Raw genomic sequence first — 21,323 nt, 5'->3', positions numbered from 1 at the left:
TTCTGTCTCCGCCCTTCGCGCTCTCGGCTCCGCCCAGCCCAGCCTTCCAGCCTGCGCTCACTTTGGAGGCGTGGCCGGGACGCAGCCCCGCCCCCTCTTCGCCTCCTCTCCGCGCGCCCTGGCCAATGCGCAACCTGCACCGAGCGTTCTGCACCCGCCCCCAGGCGCGGCTACATTGTAACGAAGCTGCCCAGCCTTTCATCCTGGGCTCACTTTGTAGGCGTGGCCGGGACGAGGCCCCGCCCCGTGCCCTCCTCTCCTCTCCTCTCCTCTCCTCCGCGCGCCCTGGCCAATCCGCTGCCTGCGCCGAACGTTCTGCGCCCGCCCTCAGGCGCGGCTACATTGTAGCGAGCGAGCGAGGGAAGGAGGCGCTGCGCCGCGTCTGAGCCGGAGCGGAGGAGCGCAGCGCGCCATGGCCGCCGATCCGCCCCGCCTGGCCCGGCAGCTCTTCCTGCTGGGCCTGGCCGCTGCCTACGTCGCCGCCTTCGCCTCCCTCTACGTGCAGCTCCCCGGTGAGTGAGGAGGGCCGCCAGGGAGGGGGTTGCCTTCCCACCTTGGGCCGTGCATGGCGGCCCGTGCCACCTTACGGACAAGTTGGGGGCGCTCTGCACATGCTTGGGCGCAATCTTGTTGTCGGTCTGCACGGGAAGCAGCTGTCCGGGCTTCGCTCCGTTTCAGGCCTGCTTGTGGGGTTGGGGGTGTTTGCATTGCAGGGCGAATGGCTGCATTGTGGGGTGCATTTATGGCCAGGTTCCGGGGTGTCCTGTGGAACAGAACCGGGGAGCTGTTGTTGGGCTACAGGGTTTGTCGGTTACGCTCTGCCTGTCAGAGTCTCTCTGGATTCTGAGCTGAAGACATTGCGGGCGGGCGTGGGGGTGTCTTAGAGCAAATCTGCACAGCTCAAGCCCTCAGGAGAGCAAAAAGGGCCCCCCGGGGGGTTAGGGGACCCCTGAGAAGGCCCCTGTGAGCTCTAAGTGGCCCATGGGCGCACACCCTCTCTCTCTGCATCGCTCTCTCGCCCCCCCCCCCCCCGGTCGTAGTGCCCCAGTTCAACCCACGCTTGGCCGGTCGCCGTTCCCTTTATCCCTGCTTAGAAATATCCCAGCTTGGCGCTGCTGGCCGTGCTGGCATGTGATGTTTTGGGCATGTGCCCAAAGCGAGGTGCGAACTCTTCCAAAAGTCCTGGGCGCCCTCCTCTCCCGCTCACCTTCCAAGCGCTGAGCTGTCAAGATCCAAAGTTCCAGGAGTCGAAGCAACCCTGGGGACGCTGTGCTTTGCAGCCTTGGTGTGGGGCCGGCATCCTCGTGGGGGTGGGGGATGGATGCCCACGGCTGAAAGTCAAGTTGGCGCTCTGAGCCCCAGAAGGTGTTTGTGCCTGCTTGAGCCGGGAGGAGGCTGTTCCCTGCAGCCACCTGCCACATGTGGGTGCATGAGGGGAAACCTTTGAGTTCAAACCTGCTTTGTGCCAGACACTTGTGTAGTAAGAGCACACTCCTATGCGTGCTTAGACACGAAAGAAAGGCCTACAACTCCCAGCATGGCTGCCTGGGGGGTGCCGGGAGTGGTGGGACCTTTTTCTGCCTAAGTGTGCATAGGAGTGCCCCCCCCCCCCCCGCCCTTCTTGCTGTGCCTTTGCCTTATTTGCTTCACCTGGTGGTCAGGCCATGTGGAAAGGCCGAAGCGCTGCCCTTGAAAGGCATCGCAGCGGCTACTTGCCAGCCCCGGGGACGTTTTCTTGGAGCACCTGTTCAGTTTGGCAAAAGCAGCGCTGGTGACCTGGGTGCCAACGAGGCTAGAGCTACAGGAGCAGTTTGCCGGCCGGAAGCAGCCTTCTCCAGCCTATTCCGCCCAGGGGGGTTGAACTGCAACACCCATGATCCCCCTGACCATTGCCCTTGCTGGCTGGGGCTGGTGGGAGCTGTAGTCCAAAACAACTGGAGGGTGAAAGACTGGCTACTCCTGAACTAGAGCAAGTATTGGACATTGCGGACTGTCAACACCTTGCTGTCCTCGGGGCCAGAAGCAGGCCAGGAATTGGTTTGGGCAGGAGCAGCGTCTGCTAGAGTAAGGATGCGCCTTGTCAGCCTTGAAGCATGATTGACACCAGGCTCCTGCGTTCAAATCCCAGCTGTACCCTCCGCTCAATAGGGCAAGGGTAGGCAACCGAGGCACTCCAGGTGTTTTGGACTACAACTCCCATCCACCCCAATTGGCATGGCCCGGGGTGATAGGAATTGTAATCCCAGAACACGTAGAGCGTACCTTCTCCTGCAATAGTGTGTGTGTGTTATGTTTCTTTCTCGGCCGTTCATGTGTAAAACTGAGCATAACTTTCTTCTGTGTCTGTAACGTTATCGTGCGGAGGAGTAAAACTTCCGTGGCCCTCTTGGGGCCCATCACACCCACGGCTCTTTCCCATTCCATATGTTATAAACAGCCTCCCCAAAATGGGTTCGACTACAACTCCCATCACCCCCAGCTTGCGTCGGGAGAGCATCTGGTTGGTGGAGGCGGCAGTCAAATGAGGCCTGCCGTTTTAGGCCAGCCCCCCCCCCGCCCCCGTCCCGGGACTGGATATCCTGTTGGCCCGTCTCCCTCAGCCCCCCACCCCACCCATCCACGTGGCATATTTGCGTGGCTGCAGCGGCGAAACCTGTGTGCATGATGATGTGGGGTGTGTGGGGTGCGGATGCAACTTGTGTCCCCGCTGCCCTGCTTGTGTTGCTCAGCGCTGTCAGGGGGGCTGCTGCCTGGGGCGTGGGATCCCGGCGCTCATCCGCCGTCCTGCGCTTGGCCTCAGCCCTGCCTGCAGCCTCCGTTGGGTCCCCGGCCCCCGTCCTGCTTTTCCTTCCCGTTTCTGCTTCCTGCCAGCTCCTCCCTCCAGCATCTGGGAGCCCCGCCAAGCGCCCCTCTGGCGGTTCCAAGTACAGCTTTTAATCTCCGCTCGAGGCCCTGCCGAAAAGCAAAGCAAGCGGGACTTCCCGGCCTCGGTGTGGTCTCCTGCTGACCGAGGTCCCCCTTGCTGCCCCGTGCCAATCTTTATCCCTCCTTCCTCCCCCCCACAACCATCTCAGTGAAATTCCCCAGTGACCCTCCTCAGGCAAGGGGGGGTCTCTGGCAGCCCCTTAGGATGCCCACCCCATCCCTGCGTTTGGAGGAGTTCACTCTGCAAATGGTGGGACATTATCCCTACTATATCATAGAATAGCAGAGTTGGAAGGGTCCTTTAAGGCCATCCAGTCCAACCCCCTGCTCCATGCAGGAATCCACCCTAAAGCATCCCTGACAGGTGGTTGTCCAGCTGCCTCTAGTGTGGGAGAGCCCACAACCTCCCTAGGTCACTGGTTCCATTGTCGTACCGCTCTAACAGTCAGGAAGTTTTTCCTGATGTCCAGCCAGAATCTGGCTTCCTTTAACTTGAGCCCGTTATTCCGTGTCCTGCAAAGCAGTGGAGCTTGGAAAATAAAAGCAGACGGTGGCATCGCTTTCTAAACCCACCACAAATGGGTTCCTGCTGCAGGGCGGACCAGGGGAGGGGGGTGCTACCCCATGTCTGTGTTTCGACACCCTGCCCATACAGCTCTCCGCATGCGCCTTGCCCTGCTCACCCCTTGCTCCGCTCCAGTGAAAAGCAGTGACCAGTGGCATGGTAGAGTGGCCCTTTTTAGGGCCCCTGCCAGCCATGCCCCTTTTCAAGATACTGTTCTGTTGCTCCCCCTTCTACCCTCGACATGCAGCTCTCACTGGGCTGTCTGGGGCTTCCCCCCGCCTTGGGTTTCTTCTACAGTTTTGTTTGTGCCTCCACAAGCCCTGGGCCTCCCTCGGGCCTGCCGCTCCCTCCCTCCCTCTTGCCTGGAGACGGTGCTGTTTTGCCTGCGTTAGGATCCCCGCTAAGACGAATGAGTTTGCTAGGCGTAAATATGGTTATAGTTACGTTTAGTGCTTTATCTTGGGGCTGAGCAGCAGGGATGACTTGTGGCCCTCCAAATATGGTTGGACTACAACCCCCATCAGCGCTACCCAGCAGTGCTAGTGGTGAGGGATGATGGGAGTTGTAGGCCAAAACATCTGGAGGGCCACAAGTTACCCGACCCTGTCCTAGCATAGCAAAAGCAAAGGGGCAGGTCTCTGCCCTTGAAGAGCTTACAGTCTGAATGACGTCTTCCTTGGGCTTCCTTTCAGTCGGGAGCGAGGCGTCTGCCTTCAGCCCTGCGGGGGCTTCACAGCAAAGAGGGCTTCTGGGGAAGGTGGGGAGAGACGTAGCACCAGGCAGAGCGGACTTTCCCGACCTGGTGCCCCCATGCTGGCTGGGGATGTTGGCCGTGCCTCGTGATCCACTCCTTCTCGTACCCTTAAAATGGGCTTGCGGGGCAGCCTGCCTGCTGTGAATCCCCCCCGGCACCTGTTTTTCCAAAGAGGGCGATGGGGTGAGCCTGGGACCCCTCTGATCTCAGCTGGAAGGAAGTGGGCCTCTCCCACCCCACCCACTTCCTTTCCCCAAGACTTCTGTACGTGGCTCTTCAGCCCCTGCTCCTTGCTCACTGGGCTTCCCCAGGGATGTGTCGGGAGCTATCTGAGCTTGGGGGGGGGGGGGCGCGGGTGTCGAGGCAGAGCAGCCTTCCCCGGCCTGCCGTGTCTCTCAGATGTGTGGGGCTGCAGTTCCCAGGTGGGACTTGCAGTCTTCCGAGACGCCTGTGGGGCAGGTGGCTGGAGCGGAGGCGCCTCCGATGGGTGAAGAGTGTCCACAGCACATCCTACAGGTGTGCTGGAGGGCTGGAAGTTGGAGCCCCACCCACCCGGGGACCTTCCCCTCTCCCTCCGCCCCCAACCCCCTTCTACCTCCCTCCCTCCCTCTTCCAGGCCTCTACGGGAAGGATGGCGTCCTGCCCGCCCGGAAGATGCTCCGCATCAGCGGCAAGGGCTTCTGGGAGCAGCTGCGGGATTCGCCCACCCTGCTGTGGTTCTGCCCCCACCTGGGCCTCGACACGGAGCAAGGCATGGAGCTGCTCTGCCTGCTGGGGGCGCTGCTCTCCTTCGGGGCCCTGCTGCTGGAGCCCCTGCGCGACAGCCTCGTCTTCCTGCTGCTCCGGGCCTTCTACCTCTCCCTTTACCAGGTACGCAGCGGAGGGGCAGCCGGGGGCAAGAGCCGGGGGTCCTCGGCAGGGCGGCAGCAGAGCCAGGGCCTTGTCATTAACGCAGCGGAGGGAAGGCCTGTTGCTGGCCCTGTCTCGGGGGTCCGAGGTGAGCAGAGCACCTGGGCAGGTGAAAACAGAGCCCCGGGAACCGCCTCCCTCTCCACGTCCTCCACCCTGACCACGACATTGTACAGCGCTATCAGGCCTCCCCTTAGCCTCCCTTTTCCCACGCTAAACAATGCCAGCTATTGTCACCTTTCCTCCTAGGGAAGATGCGCCAGCCCCTGGATCCTTTTTATTTATTTATTTATTTCATTTTTATACCGCCCAATAGCCAAAACTCTCTGGGCGGTTCACAAAAATTAAAACCATAATAAAACAACCAACAGTCTAAAAACACAAAATACAGTATAAAAAGCACCACCAGGATAAAAACCACGCAGCAGAAATTGATATAAGATTAAAATACAGAGTTAGAGCAGTAAAATTTAAGTTAAAATTAAGTGTTAAAATACTGAGAGAATAAAAAGGTCTTCAGCTGGCGACGAAAGGAGTACAGTGTAGGCGCCAGGCGGACCTCTCTGGGGAGCTCATTCCACAGCCGGGGTGCCACAGCGGAGAAAGCCCTCCTCCTAGTAGCCACCTGCCTCCCTTCCTTTGGCAGGGGCTGACGGGCCCTTTTCTGCAATTTAGTGGCCCTTTTCTGCACTTTCATTGCCTTGTCAGCATGGCTATAGAGTTTGCGGTGCTTAGAAAAATATCCATCCGTGTGAACAGCTGGGAGCAGCATCAGCCCTAACGTGATGTGTGCACACACGTGTGTGTGTGTGTGAGGGGCCTGGGTTTAGGTCCTCTTCGAGTCACCCAGAGTTTGGGACACCAACAGAAGCAGCCTCTGCACACACGCGCGCACACACACAAACACTTCAGCTTTTGCACTTGTTTTTGAAAATTGTGGGCGACATTTCACTGTTATACAAAACCCTGCGTTTTCTTTTGGCCTGAGAAAACCGCAAGGGAAAAAGGGGGCTTTCCTTGCCTTTAACCTGCCTTGGAATGAAGCTTGGGCCTCCGCCAGGCTCTCTCCTTCACTCCCTCTTGCCTTTTAAGGCCGTGATGGAGAGAGAGGCGAGGGAGCCCCGTCCCGTCCCGCCTTCTGCGATTCCTGCTGCTAGACCAGTCTGTGACCTAGATCTCGCAGCCAGGCTTCCAGCAGGGTCACACAGCCTGTGGGGAGGTCACAAATCTTTGTTGTATCGTATTGATTCCTCCCCGGACAAATGTCAGTTAATGGGAGAACATCGAGCCGGGGGGCAGCCATGGATTTCTCTTGGCCTGTGACCTCTTCTGCAGAGCGGTGAACTGCTGATAGCACTGGTGAGGCTCTCCCAAGAAAGTTCTCCAAACGCAAGGGCTGGAGAGAAACGTGGGCGGGATTTTCTTTCCCTTGCAATTCTATCTGCTTCTCCCAGCATTTTTTTAATTACATTTTTTTATACCACCCGATAGCTGAAGCTGGTGCCCTGCAGATGTGTTAAGGGGAGGGGGGCTCTCCCTCTGGGCAAGAGGCCAGGCGTTCACACACACACACACACACACACACACACACACCCAGCCTCTCCTTCCAGCCATTGTCCTGTCGCGAGTTGACGGTTGGGTGCAGGTGCCGGCCTGGCCTCTTGGGCTTAGAGTGCAGCCCGCCGCACGGCAGCTGGCTTCAGCCCCAGGGGGCTGCAGCTGGCCCTCCTCCTTGGCTGCTTCCTGGACGTGGGTGGCAAGCCTGGCACCCACGTGGTGGATGTCTCAACCCTCCGCAGGTAGGTTGGAAGTGGAAAGTTGGGGGGAATCGTAAAGTGCGTTAGCAGGACCAAATTTGTGCAACCCCGTGAGGACAGTAACTGATCACGCTCCTGCCCCTATGCCTGGGTGAGCGTGTCACTCGTCTCTCTCCCGCCTCTTCCTTTCTGGAAACCTCTCTTGCACGGCATCTTCACTATAGAGGGCCAAAGGGGCCTGCCGGAAAACGAAGAGCTTTTGACCCGTGCTCTCTCCTTCTCTCTCGTGACAGGTGGGGCAGGTGTTCCTGTATTTCCAGTGGTAAGTCGCCCTCTGAAACCTCAGGCGTGTTGGTTCTGTGCGTGGCGGGCCTTCCTTGCCGGGCCGCGAATGAAGGGCTGTAGCAATGACCGTGGCCGGAAGGGCTGGGTGTATTTCGCAGCCTCTGTGCTTCATGCTTCGTTCAGTGGGAGCCGCTTCCTGGCCAGCAGGGAAATAGGGCCGACCTCTGTGTTCGAGCCAGAGAGGGGTGCTGAACAATGGCATGGGGTCTCCGGGTCCCATCCAGCACCCTGTCGCTTCCCCGTGGCTCCCACCCTTGCATGGCTCAGAGCAGAATCTGATTATTTGGGGGAGGGCAAAACGGACCCTTGTGAGTGTTGGTGTGCGGGCGGACGAAGCTCCGAGCGGTGGGCTCCTGCCGACTTGACCCGCTTCTTCTCCCGCCAGGGACAGCCTTTTGCTGGAGACGGGCTTCCTGGCGGTGCTGGTGGCTCCCCTGCACCTGCTGAAGTGGCGCTCCACGGCCTGGCGACCGCATGACGGGGTGACGTTCTGGCTGGTGCGCTGGCTCCTTTTCCGCCTCATGTTCGCTTCGGGGGTGGTGAAGCTCACCAGCCGCTGCCCTACCTGGTGGGGGCTCACAGGTGAGTGGGGGGGGGCATTGAGGGCAGCTTTGAACCTAGAGTAGGCACGCGCATCGTTGGCTGCGGAAACAGCTGCAGGAGAAAGAAGCGAAGCCTAAAACTCTTCCCTAGCAAGGGTCAGGCGTTTCCCAGCAATGGGCAGATCCGTCGAGAGATGTGGTGGAACCGGATGGGATGTGTAATGGAATGACTGTGAAAGGTCTCCAGGAACCTAATTTTTTTTTTAAAAAAAAAAAGCCCCAGATTCTAGAGCAGCCTTCCTCAACCTGGGGCGCTCCAGATGTGTTGGACTGCATCTCCCAGAATGCCCTGGGAGATGCAGTCCAACACATCTGGAGCGCCCCAGGTTGAGGAAGGCTGCTCTAGAGTCCAGCGGGACAAAGCAGACAGGAAGCAATATAACTGCGCTTAGTAGCAGAATGTGTCGCAAGCTAGCAAAAAAAAAAGGAAACGGAGGCGCCAGTTGCCAGTTCTGTATCTGAAAAGCCCGATTGCAGATTCAGGAGGCTACGTGGGCAAAACCCAGGGCGGGGAGACGGATTTCTAGTTCGTGGGCACCCGGGTCGGCTCCAGCTCCGAAGACGGCTTTTGTGTGTTTGGTTCCCTCCAAGAAGCGTTTCCCGGTGAGGGTCCAAGCAGGTTGTGGGGAAGCGGTGAGCTTCCGTACGTGGAAACCGAGGTTTCGAGGCCGCCGTTCTGAAGCCGTTTCAAGGCTTGGCAAAATCCTGCCTGTCATCTCGTGAAGAGCGTCGCCTTGGGGCTTTGCTTCCTGCCCATTTTCCAGACTTGCCAGTCACCGGGAGAGTGGTGTGGAGTGACTTTGCCCCCATCCCCAAAATGCAGCAGGAGTTGTGGGGGAGCCAGAACCCGAGGAAGCCTTTGAGCTCAGCACAATGCTTGGATCGTGGCCAAACGTATCCATCAAGAACCACTGGCAGGAGGCTGGCTGGCTTGGAAGAGGAATCCAAACTCCCCACTCCCTGCTGAAGGAGAAAACTCCACCTGGTGTGAGTTGTATCGTCCGTTCTCTGTGAAAGCCGTGTTCCTTGCGTGTCCTTGGTTCCGACCTGGATGCCAGGCTGGTCACCCAGCGCTCTGATCTGCCTTGCAAAACTCTGAAGTTCGTTCCTAGGTGTAAACGGTGATTTCCCACCTGGCTGTTCTCTCCAGAACTTGGGAACGAAGGAGAACTGATTGCTCCCACGCTGACAAAAATGGAGCCAAGACAGGGCTACCGAGAAACCCGAGGGAGATGCCGGCCTGCTTGGGGGAACTCCTGGGTCTGCACACACCCAAAGAGGAAACCTGCTTCTCCCTGAGAAAGAGCCCAGTGTAGACTGAGCATGCTCAGGGGTATACTGTGAGCTGGAGGATGCCAAGCGTTGGCTGGGAAAGAGAAATTTGGAAGAAGGGCTGTGCATTGGCTTGCTTGAACCCCCTAAGGACTTATTGTACCCCAGGAGACGGCACAGCTGGCTGGAATCCAGGAGGGGTGAGGCTGCGGTGCAACGTTTTCTTGTAGATCCCACTTTGCTTAACTCAGTGTAGGTGCCATCCTGCTGTGCCAGATTCCCACCCTCTCTCTCTCTCTCTCTCTGTGTCTGTCTCTCTCCTCCCAGCTTTAACCTACCACTACGAAACCCAGTGCATTCCCACGCCTGCCGCGTGGTTTGCCCACCAGCTGCCGGTCTGGTTCCAGAAATTGAGCGTGGCGGCCACCTACGTGATTGAGATTGCCATCCCTCCGCTCTTCTTCGTGCCAGTACGCCGCCTCCGCCTGTTTGCCTTCTACAGCCAGGTATTCCAGGGCGCCTTTGAGTGCCGAGCGAGTGGCCGGGCCACCAGGAACGGGGCCTGTCCCCCTGCTCCCGGCGTGTCACTGGACTTCCAGCCCACGGCCACATTTTTGCAGGAGGAGAAGGAGCTGATGTTGCTTTGCTGTTAACGGGGCAAAGCGTGGCTTGTGACCACCACATCGGGTCCCCAGTCCTGAGCCATGGAGCCATAGTGCTGGCACATGGGTTTTGCATCCAGAAGGTCTCTGATTCCATCTCCAGCTAAAAGGATCTCCTCTGCAGACAGCTCTCCCTGTTAACAGTCAGGGCAGGCGCACCTGGCGTAGGTGAATCTAGGTTTGGGCTCGCTGTAATGCAGCTTCGTTTGGGCATCTGTTCAAACGCTGTAAGGTCACTTGGATGTGATCCTGTGGAATTCAGGTTTGGGTGTGTGCAGCAGCCTGGTGGCCTCCAGAAGTGTTGGACTGCAACTCCCATTACTCCCAACGCATCTGGAAGGTCCTCAGTTGGAGAAGGCGTGTGTGTGTGTGTGTGTGTGTGTGTGTGTTTAAAATGCAGAATATTTTTAATTAAAAGTTAACCTTGTTCCAGGTCGTCCTGCAAGTACTGATCATGGTCACGGGCAACTACAACTTCTTCAACCTGCTGACCATCGTCTTGAGCTTCTCCTTGCTTGACGACGAGCACGTGGGCCTGTGGCTGGGCCACGGCCGGAGGAAAGCCGGGAGCAGTGAGTGCCTTGTAGCGCCCCACCTCCGCCAATTCCCCACACCCACCCCCTATGGAACAAGGTCCCTTGGCGTCTTGGGATCGATGCTGTGACGGGGAGGGGTGCGGTCAAGCTGGCCGTATGGGGTCCCGAGTGCCAGTTCAGGTGCAGGCCCCACGACGGGATCTCCTCTGCCACCTGAGTCTGCTCCCCGTCTCAGACTGCTTGTTCTAGGGCTGAACGGCTGCTGGAATCGGGAAGGTTTGCCTGATGTTCAGTCTGCACCTACCTGCCGGCTTTTCAGCTGTCTTGACTCCAGGGAGCTCAACTGCCACCCGTCCCTTTTTTGAGTTGCCAAATGCAAGCACAGTGTGGAAGGTTTCAGTCGCTGTGCTAAAGCTGATGAGGGACAGGCAGGAGATGCTGGACTCCATTCCCAGTCTCTCGTGGGTTTATCTTGCGAGCAGGAGGGACAGAGGAGTTTAAAGATCAGCTGGGCACGGAACCTGGACTCCGATGCAGGTCATCAGTACAACAGCACCCTCCCACCCATGTTCCCCACAGGGCTGTGGAGTCGGAGTTGGTAAAAATGTACAGACCCAGACTCCTAATAAATTTAAGCTGTATATAGAGTTGCGACACGTCCCTGAAAACCTGACTATAGTTTATCCAGCGGTTATTAGTGATGCAGCTAGAAGTGTAACAGCAATGTCACCCACCCAAGTCGGTGTGGAAAGACTGCTTTTGGCACTAAAAATAGTCAAATCAGATTTAAGGGCTTCTATGAGGGAGGATCTGGCAGAAGCAATTCTGTTTCTAAGAGCAATATGTTAGTCTTCAATCTTCTACAATACAGTGTTTATTTCATTAAATGTATATTCACATGAATTTTATATTCAAACGATACTTTAATCTCGAAAAAGGTTTATATTACTTATGTACCTAACTGAGTTCATTTCTTTTAAAATGGTCATTTTTTAAGTTGTTTTAGGTGTTCAATTGTTGTTTTTACTTTTTTGTAGTTTTGACTTTGATATCAATGTATATGCTTTAGATTTCTGAACTAGTAGAGAAAGTTGTTCCTGATTTTCTTTTATAGTTTCTTTCTTTTATATCTTATTACTTTATACTCTATAGTCTTTTGATAAACCGCCCAGAGAACTTCGGCTATGGGGCGATATAAAGGCAATTAAATAAATAAAAAAAATATAACCCCATTGTTTTCATTTTGGGGCTTCTTTAATAAATAAAATAAAAAAACCAGAATGTCTCAGCTATAGCCTTTAGACCCGGGCTTTAACAGGTTAGGGTTCTAAAAAGTTGCATGCTTGCAGTCGATGTAGGAAATATATAGGAAATTTATTTCCTGTATCGATGTATAATTAAAGGAGTCTGAGGTTTTATGTGCCAACTCCACAGCCCTGGTGAATTCCATAGTTTAGCTGTGTGAAGAAGCCCTTCCTTTGATCTGTCCTGAATCGCCCACCAACCAGCTTCCTGGGATGACGGCACTGGGTTCTAGTATTATGAAAGAAGGCGGAAAATGTCTCATGTGGACGTGCGCCATGCTAGACTTCTTAGAGAGGGCCATTGGTGAAATGTCTTGCACTGATGGTCGTTGGAATCTTCAGGACTAATTCTCAGCCAGTGGTGGGTGGGTGTGGAGGGCTAAAGCCTTCCCCTTGCATGCTCTCGTGTCAGCTAATGTGATCTCTGCTCTGCAGCCTGGGCCCCGAAGTTGGTGTCCATCTTGTCTCTGCTGGCCGAACTGGGCGCCTACAGCTTCCTGGTCTACTGGACCACCCGTTACTTTGGGCTGGAGATCAACTGGGAGAAGAAGCTAGTTGAATCCAAGACAGGTACGACCGTAGCAGGAGAAGGCAGCAGCAGGGTGTGCCATTGCTCTGTTGACTGTAGCAAATGAGCAGAGAGAGTCCTTATCCGCACTCCTGGCCTATGAATTGCCGCGGGCTTTCCGGCCTGCTCTTTCGCCAGGCGAAGGATCTTGGAATTGTTGTAGATCACAAGTTGAATATGAGCCAACAGTGCGATATGGCTGCAAGAAAGGTTAATGCTATTTTGGGCTGCATTAATAGAAGTATAGCTTCCAAATCGGGTGAGGTACTGGTTCCTCTCTATTCGGCCCTGGTTAGGCCTCATCTAGAGTATTGCGTCCAGTTCTGGGCTCTACAATTCAAGAAGGACGCAGACAAGCTGGAGCGTGTTCAGAGGAGGGCAACCGGGATGATCAGGGGTCTGGAAACAAAGCCCTATGAAGAGAGACTGAAAGAACTGGGCATGTTGAACCTGGAGAAGAGAAGATGGAGGGGAGACATGATAGCACTCTTCAAATCCTTAAAAGGTGGTCACACAGAGGAGGGCCAGGATCTCTTCTCGATCCTCCCAGAGTGCAGGACATGGAATAACGGGCTCAAGTTAAAGGAAGCCAGATTCCAGCTGGACATCAGGAAAAACTTCCTGACTGTTAGAGCAGTACGACAATGGAATCAGTTACCTAGGGAGGTGGTGGGCTCTCCCACACTAGAGGCCTTCAAGAGGCAGCTGGACAACCACCTGTCAGGGATGCTTTAGGGTGGATTCCTGCATTGAGCAGGGGGTTGGACTCGATGGCCTTGTAGGCCCCTTCCAACTCTGCGATTCTATGATTCTATGAAGTTATGTAAAGCAGCCTCCACCCAACACACACACAAACACCTGGTGCCCTCCAGAGCTGGCTGTGGGATTGTGGGGGTTGTAGTTCAACACCCACCCTCGTCAGCTCTACTTCCAACTCCTGCCCCAAAGGTGGGTGGTACATCCTCACCATCAACCCAGATCCCTGTGTGCTGCCATGCAGAGAGCAGGTGTGTTACGAGAAGGGCTGGCGGATCGCTGGTTTTGCCGGAGCTAAGGCACTTGGCCGGCAGCTCTACCACACGTCCAGCTCCGTTCTGTAGTTGGCATTTGGGGGGACGTGCGTGTTGGGCCACCTCTGTCCCTTCCCCCCAAAACCCTGCTTGGGGTGTGTCACTACGCTTCCTTGTCTGTCTTTCTCTAGCGTTCACCTACCACGAGTTCATGCAGTGGCTGAAGATGGTGACTCTCCCTCTGGTGGGGTTCGGACTTGTCTCCCTGGTTTGGGAGATCCTTCAGGCTGGATACAGGTGAGTGAACAGGCAGCAGCCCCACAGGTATAGGTGTGCAGGTGTGAGGGTTGGGAGAAGGCCTAGGCAAGCTGCGTTTGGTTTGGGTGTTCTCCTTTAAAAGGAGCAGTTCTCCCTAGGTCCCTGGGGAGGCTGTCATACTGGTGGGGGCTTCACAGTGCCCTGGGAACCCCCTTTTCTGTTTTGGGGGGTGTCTCATCCCCTAATGTCTGCCTGATGCCTCCCTCCTTTTCTCTCTAGAGCCGCCTGTGTCCGGGGCTTTCTCTGGAAAGTCTGGGGTACCATCCAGTGGGCGCTCTTTGCTGCTGCGGCCTTGGGAATGTTTACCGTCAGCCTGGTGAGTGACTCAGTCAGCTCTGGGGTAGGGGTTGGGAGGGGTTGTCTTTTGTGGGGGCCCTGAAGTGTGCTGAAGACGCTCTCCAGGAATATGGGGCACTTGAATGGGGTCCTTAAGTGATGAGGGAGAAGAGGGCTGTCAGACCTGGGGGAGGCATGGAGGGCGATGGAAGGGGCAAAGCCCACCCACTCCCCGGCCAGCAGTCTGCTTCCGGGGGGACGGGGGACACACACGTGCTCTTTATTTTCATATCCTGCCTTTCTCTACTTGGGTGTGTTAAAGGCAGCATAAGAAAGTTAAACAAAACAAGGTAAGACAAGCCACGAGCATATTTATTTATTTATTTGTTACGTTTTTATACCTCCCAATAGCCGAAGCTCTCTGGGCGGTTCACAGAAATTAAAATCATGAAAAGCATAAAAACAACCAACAATCTAAAAACACAAATACAAAATACACTATAAAAAGCACAACCGGGATAAAAACCACACAGCAAAAATTGATATACCCTATTTCTTCGATTCTAAGACGCACTTTTTCCCCCATATAAACATCTCTAAAAATGGGGTGCGTCTTAGAATCGCAGGTGCGTTTATTATTTCTTAGAAGCAAAGCTTTTTTTCTGTTGGTGGTACTGAAATTAGTGTGCATCTTACAATTGAAGAAATATGGTAGGTTAAAATATGGAATTTAAACAGCAGAGTTTAAAATTTAAGTTAATAGGTGTTGAAATACTGAGAGAATAAAAAGGTCTTCAGTTGGTGACGGAAGGTATACGGTGTAGGCGCCGGCCGAACCTCTCTGGGGAGCTCGTTCCACAGCCGGGGTGCCACAGCAGAGAAAGCCCTCCTCTTAGCATAAAAGCATAAAAATAACACCAGCCATCAAACACCACCATGAATAGCTACAAGAAGTGTGTGTAGCAACAAGGGGCAGGGCCTTTTCAGTGGTGGCCCCCAAACTGTGGAACGATCTCCCTCACGAGGCTCGCCTGGCGCCAACGCTGCTCTCTTTCCGGCGCCTTGTTAAGACTTTCCTCTTTGCCCAGGCGTATGGCAGCACATCTTAATCGCCCACATGTTTATTTTAACGGTTTTTAATGCTTCATGTACGTATGTACTGTGTTTTAGAATTTTAAGTTTTGTATCCTTGTTTTTATCTCAATTTAGAATTTCTGTAAACTGCCCAGAGAGCTCTAGCTATGGGGGTGGTATATAAATGAAATAAATAAATAAGTAAATAAGAAATCACATTTCTTCTGGAGGCCTGCTCAGACTGAGCAAGGTTCTCACCGGGGGGCAGGCTGGTCCTGAGTTGCTGCGTCCCTCGCAAGTCTTCCACATGCAGAGTCAGACCCTTGGCCCGGTACCCCCCACCCCACCCCCCTGCGCCTCCACCACCTCCTGTACTCTGAGGAGGAGGCAGTAAGCCTGTAGGCACCGGTTGCTGGGGAACATGGGTGAGAGGGTGCTGCTGCACTGTGGTGGGAGGGTGCAGTTGCTGGGGAACATGGGTGGGAGGGTGCTGTTGCACCGTGTCCTGCTTGTGGATCCTTGGTCAACAGCCGGTTGGCCCCTGTATGAACAGAGTGCTGGACTGGATGGACCTTCTGGTCTGATCCAACCTCAGGGCTCTTCTGGTGTTCTTCCTGGATGCCTTCCCTCTATCCCACCCCCAAGTCTTGCTACCTGAGAGGCCTCTGATGCAGCTTTCCCTGACCAGCGGTTTGGGACTACAACTCCCATCAGCACCAGCCAGTATGCCTAGTGGCCTGGAATCCTGGGAGTTGTAGTCCAACACTCAGTGATGCTAAAGCCCTCCTTGTAGTGAATTTGCCTTCCCCAACCATGCTGGCTGGGGAGGGGGGGATGGGAGTTGTAGTCATTTTGGGGAAGGCCATTCTCATGCGATCTTCCAGGGACTTTGTGTTTGCAGGGCACAGGTGCCACCACCCTGAGCACTCTGCTGGTCTACTCTAGGGAAATCTTCCTTTGCTGGAGTCCAGTCCTTCCTCCCCAGCCTGAGCAAGGAATGACCCAAGAGCCCTGCTTCTGAGGATGTCTTAAGAACGTTGGAAAAGCGCTGATGCTGGATCAGACCAGAGGGTCCACATGGTGCAACAGCACCCTCCCACCCATGTTCCCCAGCAACTGGGGCACACAGGCTTACTGCCTCAGGATACTGGAGGTAGCAGAGAGCTATCAGGGCTGGTAGCCATTGATAGCCTTCTCCTCCAGGAATTGATCCAACCCCTTTTGAAAGCCATCCAAATTTGTGGCCATCTTTGGTGGCCATCACGACCCTTGGGCGAGGTGCACATGTGCACAGCCACGCTTTGGACCAGCCCCCCGCGTTGCTGCAGCTTCTCCCCAGGAGCTGCCGTCCCTCCAAAATCTGCTCCTCCTTCTCTCCCTGCTCCCCAGGTGCCCTTTACGTACATTGAGTACGAGTCCAACGGGAAGCTCTGGCCCAGCGTCCACCAGCTGTTTGGTGCTGTGGACCGGTTCCAGGTGGCCAATTCCTACGGGCTCTTCCGGCGGATGACGGGAGTTGGCGGCCGGCCGGAGGTGGTGGTGGAAGGCAGCTATGACAAGAAGACCTGGACGGTAATTGCGTTGGGTGCCTTCGTGGGCACGGCGGCGGTGGCTGCTCGCTAGCCTGTTAGGTGACCCTGGGAGGGTGCTAGGCGCTGTACAGAATCTAGGAAAGAGCGCATTCTCCCCTATGAGCCTGCCCGTGCTCTGAGATCTTCTGGGGAGGCCTTCCTCTCAGTCCCACCAGCATCCCAGGCACGCCTGATGGGTACGCGGGACAGGGCCTTCTCGGTGGCTGCTCCAAGGCCCTGGAACTCCCTTCCCAGGGAGGCTAGGCTGGCTCCCTTTGTGCTACAGTTTCGGAGGCAGGCAACTTTTTTGTTTCAGCAGGCTTTTGGAACTATACTGGACCTGTGTTAATGTATTGGATTCCCCCCCCCTTTAACCTGTTACAGTTTTTAATTTTTTAAAACATGTTTTTAATTTTCTGTAGGTTTAATTCTATTTTAACTTTTGTAATTTATATTTATTAGTTTTAATTGTACATATTTTCATCTTGTAAACCGCCTTGAGTCCCAGGACTGGGAAAAAGGCGGGATATTAATAAATACAATAATAATAATAGGAGGGCAGCGGCACTTGCATGAAGCGCGGAAGCCAGGTGGAGGTGCTGGCTGGGGCAGCCAGGCGGAACAGACAGGTAGAAGGGCAAGAGCATTGAGCCTGGGTGGCTTAGGGGGAGGCATAGCTGAGGACTGGAGCCAACCCAGGCAGGTGCCCCGGTGATGAGCGTGGTGCCCCAGCGTCCTTTCAGATCACTCCAGGGATCATAGAATCATAGACTAGTGGAGTTGGAAGGGGCCTACAAGGCCATCCAGTCCACACCCCTGCTCAATGCAGGAATCGACCCTAAAGCATCCCTGACAGACGGTTGTCCAGCTGCCTCTTGAAGGCCTCTAGGGTGGGAGAGCCCACAGCCTCCCTAGGTCACTGGTTCCATGGTCGTACTGCTCTAACAGCCAGGAAGTTTTTCCTGATGTCCAGCCGGAATCTGGCTTCCTGTCACTTGAGCCCGTTATCCGCGTCCTGTACTCTGGGAGGATCCTTGGATTCCCCCCGCCTTCCCCAGGCCTGGCCTGCTTCCTCATTGACACCGCCAACGTCTCTTGGGTCGCTTCTGCCGTTCTGACTCGGGAGGAGAGGTGAAAGAGGAGAGAGCAAAATGAGAGGGGAGGGGGCAGCATTCAGCAGTAGAGGGGTGGGGGGCAAAGGCAGGTGAGCTTGCGCACAAGGCCACGAGAACGGTGGGGAGAGGAGTACTAGAAGCTTGGAAGTTGTAAGGAGAATGATGGAGGCTGGAGGGGCAGGAGCAGCGGTGATGGGAGGAAAATGTCCTGACCCTGCAAGGCTGCCAGCCGAGGACTCCATCCAGGCCCAGAGAGCCGAGTAGGGAGGAGCATGTGTGTTTAGTATGAGCACCCCTGCCCCGTTCGGTCTCCATGTCCCGCGACGGGTGAGCGCCTCACGGCCAGTCCCACGCGTGACCCTTGCCCCTGCCTCCTCCCCCTAGGAGATTGAGTTCATGTACAAGCCGGGCAACGTCAGCGCTCCGCCCCCGGTCGTGATCCCTCACCAGCCCCGGCTGGATTGGCAGATGTGGTTTGCCGCCCTGGGCCACCATAGCCACAGCCCCTGGTTCACCAGCTTTGTTTACCGGCTCCTGCAGGGCAAGAAGGAAGGTGAGCGGGCCGGCCGGTGGGCGGCAAAGGAGGAGCGAGGGGGGTGTGCGCGCGAACTGCCCACCCTGGCTGCTTTTCGGAGCTGCAAAGTGGCTTCCTGGGATTGTGGCCCAAGGGGTGGAGCCCACCTCAGCCTCTCTGGGGAAAGACCACCACCCTGTTGGGTCACCAGGTTTCCGGGAAATTCTTGGCCATAAAGAGATGGACGGATCCTCAAGAAGGGGGCAACCGGGGGGCCTATTCCGGTTCCTGGGAAGGGCGCAGGATGTGAGGGGCCCGGCCCACACACCTAACCCTCGCCCTCTCACCTGTTGCCCTGGGTGGCAACAGCCAGGTGGGAGTCTCCCCGGGAGTTGGGTAGGACTCCTTTTGCCTCCTCCCATCGCCGGAGAACTGGGGTGGGGGCTGCACGGGCGGGGGCAGCCTGGCCCGATTCAGCCGCAGAGCGCATGGGCGTGTCCTTGCTCCCGGGGCGGCTTCCCTGAAGCCGGCTGCTAAGCCACCTCTTCTCCTTGCAGTGATCCACCTCGTGCAGGTAGATGACGGCAAATACCCGTTTGCATCTAAGCCCCCCGCCTACATCCGGGCTCAGCTGTACAAGTATTGGTTCACGGAGGCCAGCGAGGACGGGTGAGTGAGGCCGCGGGAGGCGCTGGCGGTCAGTCGGGGGCTGGCAGGGGTGGCAGTCATTAATGCAGGATCCTTTGGGTTTTCGTAGAATCCTAGAATAGCAGAGTTGGAAGGGGCCTCCAAGGCCATCTAGTCCAACCCCCTGCTCAATGCAGGAATCCACCCTAAAGCATCCCTGACAGATGGTTGTCCAGCTGCCTCTTGAAGGCCTCTAGTGTGGGAGAGCCCACAACCTCTGCCGGCTAGCTAATATGTCGGCAGCCGCTGATGATTCACTCGGGAAAGTTCTGGGGTTCTGCTGCCTCCCTCCGTGCATCTTCTGTCTGTTATCCTGCCGTCCTCACCAAATGGCGCCCAAGGCAGCAAGAACACGGGCGCCCATCTCCCTCTGTGCCCCCTGAGGTGGGGATTGGGGGAGAGGGGGAGGCGCACTCTCCCCCACCCCACCCCTCGGGTAAGGTAGGTGCAGCCTGGTTGAAGAGGCTGCCTGTCCCTCCCTGCAGGTCCCTTCCTCAGAAATGGTGGAGGCGGCGGCGGATCGAGGAATTCTACCCTGTGGTCTTCCTGGGCGACCCTAACCTGGATGCCCTCTTAGTTCAGCATGGGCTGAAGGTGAGTGGAGGGGGGGCCTTGCGGGGAGGGGCCCCTGGAAATGGTGAGCAGGGTGGAGATGAGCCAGGGGCAAAAAGGGAGGGGGGGTTATGAGTGCCACATGGAGACAGGTGTGGGCAGGGGGGGGGAATGGGGTCTTCCTTTAAAGGTACGTCAGCCTGGGCAGCAGTCTGGCTTCTCTTTGGCCTCCCTCTGTTCCTGGGAAGGCAGAAAGGACGGGTGAGGGAGGGGGGCTCTTTACCTCTCCCCCTCCAAGAGATGCGTCTCCTCACACCCCTCCCTCCCTCTCTCTCCCTCCCCCCTTCCTAGGACAAGCCCCCCCTGAAGCGGCCCCTGGATTCCCTCCTGCCCACAGTGCTGCAGCGAGTGCGGGAGTCTCTCTCTCCTTACGCCGGCCCGGCCATGATCTGGTCCCTCTACCTCACCGCCGCCGCCATCTGCCTCCTGAGGGGGGTGGGCGCCTGGCTGCTGGGGGGCAGTGCCCCCAGTGGCGGTAAGCACAAGGGCGTCAAGCGGGCAGAGCCAGGAGCGGAGGCCGGGGGCGGAGGGGAGCACACCGGCGGCGAGAAGAACGGGCAGATGCGGAGGAAAGATGGGGCGGCGGTGGCAGCAGGGGAGAAGGCCCCCCGGGGCTTGGCAGAGCCCCCCGCGGACGGGCTGCGGAACGTCAAGAAGAAGAAATAGCCTCTGCCTCCTCTGGAGCTGCGCCCCCGCCCCGCCCCCTCCCGGTTTCCAGGCACGGACTCACGTTGCTGGCTCTGCTCTGGGCTTGGCTGCCTTGGGACTCCGAGACCCTCTTTGGAAATCAGTGGGTGATGACCCCCACCTGGACTGTCTTTTCGAGGGGGGTCTCTCCTCGCTCTTGCCTCAACTCTCCCCCCCCTTCCTGCCCTCTTCACATGAACAGGCCGTGCGTCTGTAGGAGCGGGGCCTGCTCAACCTCCCCCCACCCTTTGAATGCCTCCCCACTTGCATCCTGTGGGGTGCTCGGTCCCCTCCTCCTCCTCCGGTCAAGGACCCAGCTGTCCTGGCCCAAAGGCCTTCCGGTCGGCCTTCCTTCCGCAGTGCTGCGTTGGGACGGGGCCACTCAGCATCGCCGTTCAACTTGCCTGGAGCAGCCGAGGGTCTGGGCGGCCATAGGGCCTGATCCAGGCAGCGCGTTTCCTGGGCTTGGGAGGTTTCCCTCGCTGCTTCTGGCCCCTGCTGTGCCCATCCCAGAGGCCTCCTTGATCTCTCGCTGGTTTCTGCTGGGCTGCCGAGACCCAGCACAGGACGTGTGAGAGTCTGCAAGGGCGGAGGGGGGGCACGGGGGCGCTGCGTGGTTTTCCCTGGGAAATCTTGACGCTCCTCCTGGCACGCTGCAGTCCTGAGCCAGGCAGCCGGGCTGGGCTTTGGTCATGACAGAGCTGTAGCCACCGCCGCCCTCCTGGCCCCTCTGGGCTGCTTGCCATAGCCTTGACCTCTGTTGTGCCTCACTGTCCGAGGAGCGGGACGTGGGCTGGGGCAGCCGGGGGCATCCCTCGCTCGCTGCGCTGCCTCGAGTCAGGGACCTTGTTGGACCTGTGGGCTCCGCCGCAAGCCAGAGAGGACGCTCTATAATTTTCTAAATAAAGCCTTTACATTCCAGCGGTGCGTCTGTGTTGGGATGGGAAACGGGAGGGGGACGTTGGCGGAAAACAGACATGGCCTGGACGGTTGCTTTGACTCGCACCTTCTGGGCCAGGTGTGCTGCGTTAGTCATCGTACACAGCAGACGTCCCGGAGCGAGTGAGCTCATAGTGTGCGCGCACCAGCGCACCAGCACACCGAAACCTCTGTGGGGGAGAAAGGCCCGTAAGCCTGCAGCAAGCAGAATTGGAGCTTGGAGTTCTTTGCAATCTCTCTTCGGGTTTTTTTTAACCACCCTGAATAATTTGGCAGCAAAATTGCCCCCCTCACTGCTGACTCCTAACCCCAATAATTAAT

General features: G+C 56.7%; 1 protein-coding gene across 1 annotated transcript; it reads left to right on the top strand.

Annotated features, from left to right (window-relative positions):
* Positions 1–370: 370 nt before the first annotated feature.
* Positions 371–20,984, top strand: LMF2 (lipase maturation factor 2). Its single transcript, XM_063134507.1, has 14 exons — positions 371–512; positions 4,861–5,114; positions 7,204–7,232; positions 7,641–7,837; positions 9,457–9,635; positions 10,225–10,363; positions 12,067–12,201; positions 13,401–13,506; positions 13,747–13,843; positions 16,267–16,449; positions 17,948–18,116; positions 18,635–18,746; positions 19,250–19,358; positions 19,668–20,984. The coding sequence occupies exons 1-14, from the start codon at positions 413–415 to the stop codon at positions 20,040–20,042; spliced, it is 2,184 nt and encodes a 727-aa protein (XP_062990577.1). The 5' UTR covers positions 371–412; the 3' UTR covers positions 20,043–20,984.
* Positions 20,985–21,323: the final 339 nt, after the last annotated feature.

This window comes from Elgaria multicarinata, chromosome 9 (assembly GCF_023053635.1).
Source record: "Elgaria multicarinata webbii isolate HBS135686 ecotype San Diego chromosome 9, rElgMul1.1.pri, whole genome shotgun sequence".
Taxonomy (NCBI): Eukaryota; Metazoa; Chordata; class Lepidosauria; order Squamata; family Anguidae; genus Elgaria; species Elgaria multicarinata.
This window is presented reverse-complemented; position numbering and strand designations above follow the sequence as displayed.

Excerpts from the sequence above, each read along its gene's own strand:
- LMF2 (XM_063134507.1), top strand. The coding sequence starts at position 413 with ATGGCCGCCGATCCGCCCCGCCTGGCCCGGCAGCTCTTCCTGCTGGGC. Across the intron at positions 5,115-7,203 it reads TCTACCTCTCCCTTTACCAG|GTGGGGCAGGTGTTCCTGTA; the intron begins GTACGCAGCGGA and ends CTCTCGTGACAG. Across the intron at positions 18,747-19,249 it reads ACGGAGGCCAGCGAGGACGG|GTCCCTTCCTCAGAAATGGT; the intron begins GTGAGTGAGGCC and ends CCCTCCCTGCAG.